General features: G+C 41.2%; 1 protein-coding gene across 1 annotated transcript; it reads right to left on the reverse strand.

The window, feature by feature from the left end:
- Nucleotides 1–1,412: 1,412 nt before the first annotated feature.
- On the reverse strand, nucleotides 1,413–3,659 carry LOC141590017 (protein FAR1-RELATED SEQUENCE 5-like). The gene is made up of 5 exons (XM_074410634.1): nucleotides 3,123–3,659; nucleotides 2,523–2,896; nucleotides 2,211–2,408; nucleotides 2,031–2,081; nucleotides 1,413–1,851 (listed from the first exon to the last, which is right to left on the reverse strand). The coding sequence occupies exons 1-5, from the start codon at nucleotides 3,657–3,659 to the stop codon at nucleotides 1,413–1,415; spliced, it is 1,599 nt and encodes a 532-aa protein (XP_074266735.1).
- Nucleotides 3,660–4,790: the final 1,131 nt, after the last annotated feature.

Here is a 4,790-nt window from a genome sequence, read left to right on the forward strand (position 1 = left end):
GGTGATACCCTGTCGTGGACGGGATTTAAATTTGCGGAAAAACGCTCCTAAAACGGAACGGAAAAGTGTTTAGGGTTGGATTAGGCGGCACCGCTTCGCGGAGCCGCCTAATCCAACCCTAAAGCCTTTTCCTTAAACAAAGGTTGTTCGTAGTACAACAACATCTGATAAAACCAAAACTAAACCCTAGGGAAGGACGGGTGATACCCTGTCGTGGACGGGATTTTAATTTGGGGAAAAACGCTCCTAAACGGAACGGAAAGGGTTTAGGGTTGGATTAGGCGCGCCGCCGCGGAGCCGCCTAATCCAACCCTAAACCCTTTTCCTTAAACAAAGGTTGTTCGTAGTACAACACTGTTACAGTAAAACCAAAACTAAATCCTAGGGAAGGACGGGTGATACCCTGTCAGGGTTGGATTAGGCGGCACCGCTTCGCGGAGCCGCCTAATCCAACCCTAAACCCTTTTCCTTAAACAAAGGTTGTTCGTAGTACAACACTATTACAGTAAAACCAAAACTAAACCCTAGGGAAGAACGGGTGATACCCTGTCGTGGACGGGATTTAAATTTGGGGAAAAACGCTCCTAAAACGGGACGGAAAAGAGTTTAGGGTTGGATTAGGCGACACCGCTTCGCGGAGCCGCCTAATCCAACCCTAAACCCTTTTCCTTAAAATAATCGTGGTGCAAAAAAACCAAAACTAAACCCTAGGGAAGGACGGGTGATACCCTGTCGTGGACGGGATTTAAATTTGGGGAAAAACGCTCTTAAAACGGACGACAGGATTTAAATTTGGGCAAAAACACTCCTAAAACGGGACGGAAAAGGGTTTAGGGTTGGATTAGGCGGCACCGCGAAACCCTAAACCCTTTTCCTTAAACAAAGGTTGGTCGTAGTACAACACTATTACAGTAAAATCAAAACTAAACCTTAAACCCTTTTCCTTAAAAAATCGTGGTGCAAAAAAACCAAAACTAAACCCTAGGGAAGGACGGGTGATACCCTGTCGTGGATGGGATTTAAATTTGGGGAAAAACGCTCCTAAAACGGGACGGAAAAGGGTTTAGGGTTGGATTAGGCGACACCGCGAAATCCTTAAACAAAGGGCATATTTACAAAACAAATTGTATAACACTGTTACTGTAAAACTTAGAAAATATGCTCCTAAAATGGGACGGAAAATGGTCCTAAAACAATATTTATTGCTGTATAAAATGTTGTAAGTGCTGTATAAAATGTTAACTATGATGTAGGAAAATCGAATGACTTTTTACTGTGACATGTTATTGTCACAACAACACACAATTCTACTTTTTATTTTTACTGTGACATATTATTGTCACAACAACACAAAATCCTACTAATTATTGATAAGGTCACAATGTTACTGTAACATCATAACAGTATCAAACTTATTTCTTTTTAGCTGCTTTCTCAGCAGCTTCATCGGCTATGCGAAGAGGGCATGTTCTCCTGTCGTGGGTAACACTTTCTTTGCAGTATTCACATAGCCTCTTTGGCTTGACTGCTTTTTCAATGGCCTGTTGTTTAGCTGACTTCAATCTTTTTCCGCTGCCCTTGTTGCGTGCTTGTTCCGGAGGGTGGATAGTGACTTCAGACGACGAGCTGCAGCCCAACAGAATCTCCATCTCTTGGTCTTTTGTAAGCGGTTCAATACATAACTTCTGCCGGAACTCAACTAGGAGGGATGCTAACTCTTCCGTGTGTTCAGCAGGTAAAGTTTTGAGAACACCAACTATCTGACGGAACTCTGACCATACGTTGCACAAATGACTGTTATCAGACGTAGCCATATATGAATCCTCAATGACATTCCCATTCGAATCAAGCCTGGAAGTAAAACAGCAGGTTACTGTTTATCATGGTGACAATGTTACTATAAGAAATTATGGTTACAATGTTACTGTAAAACAATTACTGTAACAAGTCAAAACTGTCACTGTAATAATGTTTTCGAATCAAACATGTTCGCTATGTGTGTGTTATTTAGCCAACGATCTACAATGTACTTGCTTGGTATTCGTCCAATTCCTTTGCCCTTGTACACCCACACAATATGCCTGCAGAGTAATCCAATTCTTTCGAACAGTTTACACTCGCATACTGCATCTGTGCTTCTAAGGTCCAACCTCACCTTGAAAATTCTGTCTGTCTCAGCATCGATTACATGAATTATGCGCACATGCTACTCCTTCTCAAAGTCATCAACACCACATGAATCGGCAGCCATTACTTCTTCTTGAAACACCTTGAACGCAACATGTGTGTATATAATAGCGCCATGCTTTTCTATAGGTAATTCTGTCTTAAGCTCAGGGAATGAGTGGTCGCTGTTATAATCATCGCACCTTCGTGTATAGTGCTGCTGGTCCATAGCAGTTTGGAACCTGGTTTTAATGCAACAAGGATTCGGCAACAAATTATTTATGTAACAATGAAACAATGGTACTGTAACATACACTGTTCCCGGGTACTGTAAGGAATGAAAAAGAGTTGTTTACCTCATCCAAAATTCGACCAGTGTACCAAAGTGATTCTCATAGCGCTTGAAAAACGAATTTGTACTTTCTGATCGTTGTGTTGTTCTTAATATGCAGCCCAAGGCAAGGTCACGATGATAGGCGGGAATCAATGGTGTGTCGTCATCGAACATTGTAGTCAACCAATCATTATCTTCCAGCTCGAAATCTGAAATGACCTTCTGCCACTTCTCTTCGAACTCCGACGGCTCCATATCAGGGTCCCAAACAACAGCGTTGAAGCGAGCAAGGAAGTCCGTGTCTGCAGATCTTGAACCAACTTTGTCCGTGATCTTTTGTGTAATATGCCACATACAATAACGATGCCTAGCTGTCTTGAAAACTGAAGGGAAAGCCTGTTGTATGCCAGTCATAATGAAACAGCAAGTCAGAACTTGATATTGACCAGTGATAGGGAAAGAGCAAGTGAGTAAACTATATGTTAGTAATTTAGTTATAGTAACATTGTTATTGAATAACCTTGTAAAAGAGGAAGAGATGGAACAGTGGTAGTTGGAGTCAGAAAGTTGTGGTACAATAATTTGAAGTAAGTCTGTTACAGTAACATTGTCACACTATTACCTTCTTTATGCCAGGGCATTGATCCGTGATCATGAACTGCGGCTCTTTTTGTCCCATGGCAGTCAAGAAATGCTGAAAGGTCCATTGGAAGGAGATGTCATCCTCGTGTAACAGGAGACAACCGGCAAACAACACCGACTTTATGTGGTGATTAACACCTGTGAATGGTGTAAAAACCATATCATACTTGTTGGTTCCGTAAGTAGGGTCGAAGCTCACAGCATCCCCAAAGAATGAGTAGTTTCTAATACATGTAGCATCAGCCCAAAAGAACTTTGTTAGACGATTTTGCGAATCAACATCATAGGCGAAGTAGAACTGGGGTTGGGTCGCTTTGAGTTTCTCGAGTCGATCGATGAAAAGGTCAGCTTCTCTTAACCCAATGTAGCACTTGATATCTCTTTGAAAGTTCTTAAAATCTATCAATGTAGCACCGATATTTTCATACCCATTGACAAGTTCCTTAACCTGTCTAAAGGTCAATCCAGCGCCAATATTCAACTTGGAGTTGTCCAAGATAAGCGTCTTCTGGAACATATCAAGGGATCGTGAAATCTTATCGAGATCTCATTCAGACAGAGGTGAGACGATGATTGTGGACTTGAAAACTCGTCAATCATATCTGGGCCATCAAGGCCATGTAGAAGGGAAAATCTGACGTATGCTCGGCATCCAATTCTTGTGATTTTAACTCGCCGTGTAACTGTACTAGCTGTGGACGAACCATCACCCATATTCTCATCATCCTTGGTTCTGGGACGCTGTTTCGGTTTAGATTCCCTGAACCCTTGACGGTTGCAAACTACGAATTTTTGGTGTGCAACATCACCTCGTAGTATTTTCGTACTGTGCTTCCGAGGGGTAAATCCACATGCCCGAGCATAAACCTCGTAGAACTTGATTCCAGCCTCAAGGGAGGCGAAAACTGCACCAATGGTAGGTCTAAACTTGTGCTCAACCACACGCATCCAGCGCTCACCTCCATTAGGCGTGTGAGACAGAACAAGCTGATTATTTGGTTGAGGATTGGGTTGCTCTTGGACAATTGGCGTAGAATGGGGTTGAGTGACAGTACTTGAGTCTGTAATACAAAAAGGAAAATACGAGTATTAGTGACCTGAAATACAACGGTGGTATTACAAAGAGTAACATTGTTACAGTAATACTAGTACTATGAACATGTAGTGACATAAGGATGGACGGGAGAACATGAAATATGCGAAGAGGCTGGACTACAATTTAGAACAAGAAACTAAAGTACATTGAAGTAACAACAGAACAAGAGGACATCCAGAAGTGGTACAGCATATGTTATATGTGCAATGGAAAATGAATATATGTGATTGTGTTACAGTAACATTGATATTGTAACAAGCTGAGCCTGTAAGCATTGACAGCAGAACAGGAATATACAGACAGGGGAACAGGAATATACAAGACAGGAAAAGAGGTCAAATATAATGAAATTTGACCGAAATTGAACGAGAAAATCAACAAATACAAAGATATTTGACCTAATATTTAAGACAAAAGCAACTACGAGTATAATCAAAGGAAAGGAGACTGTAAATTGAAGTAGAAGTGAACGGATTTCATTAAAATTGAAGCAAACATAAAATCGATTAACCTAAAAAACTGAAAAGCAACAGAATAAAGACAAATATAATC

Source organism: Silene latifolia, chromosome 7 (genome assembly GCF_048544455.1).
Source record: "Silene latifolia isolate original U9 population chromosome 7, ASM4854445v1, whole genome shotgun sequence".
NCBI classification, from domain to species: Eukaryota; Viridiplantae; Streptophyta; class Magnoliopsida; order Caryophyllales; family Caryophyllaceae; genus Silene; species Silene latifolia.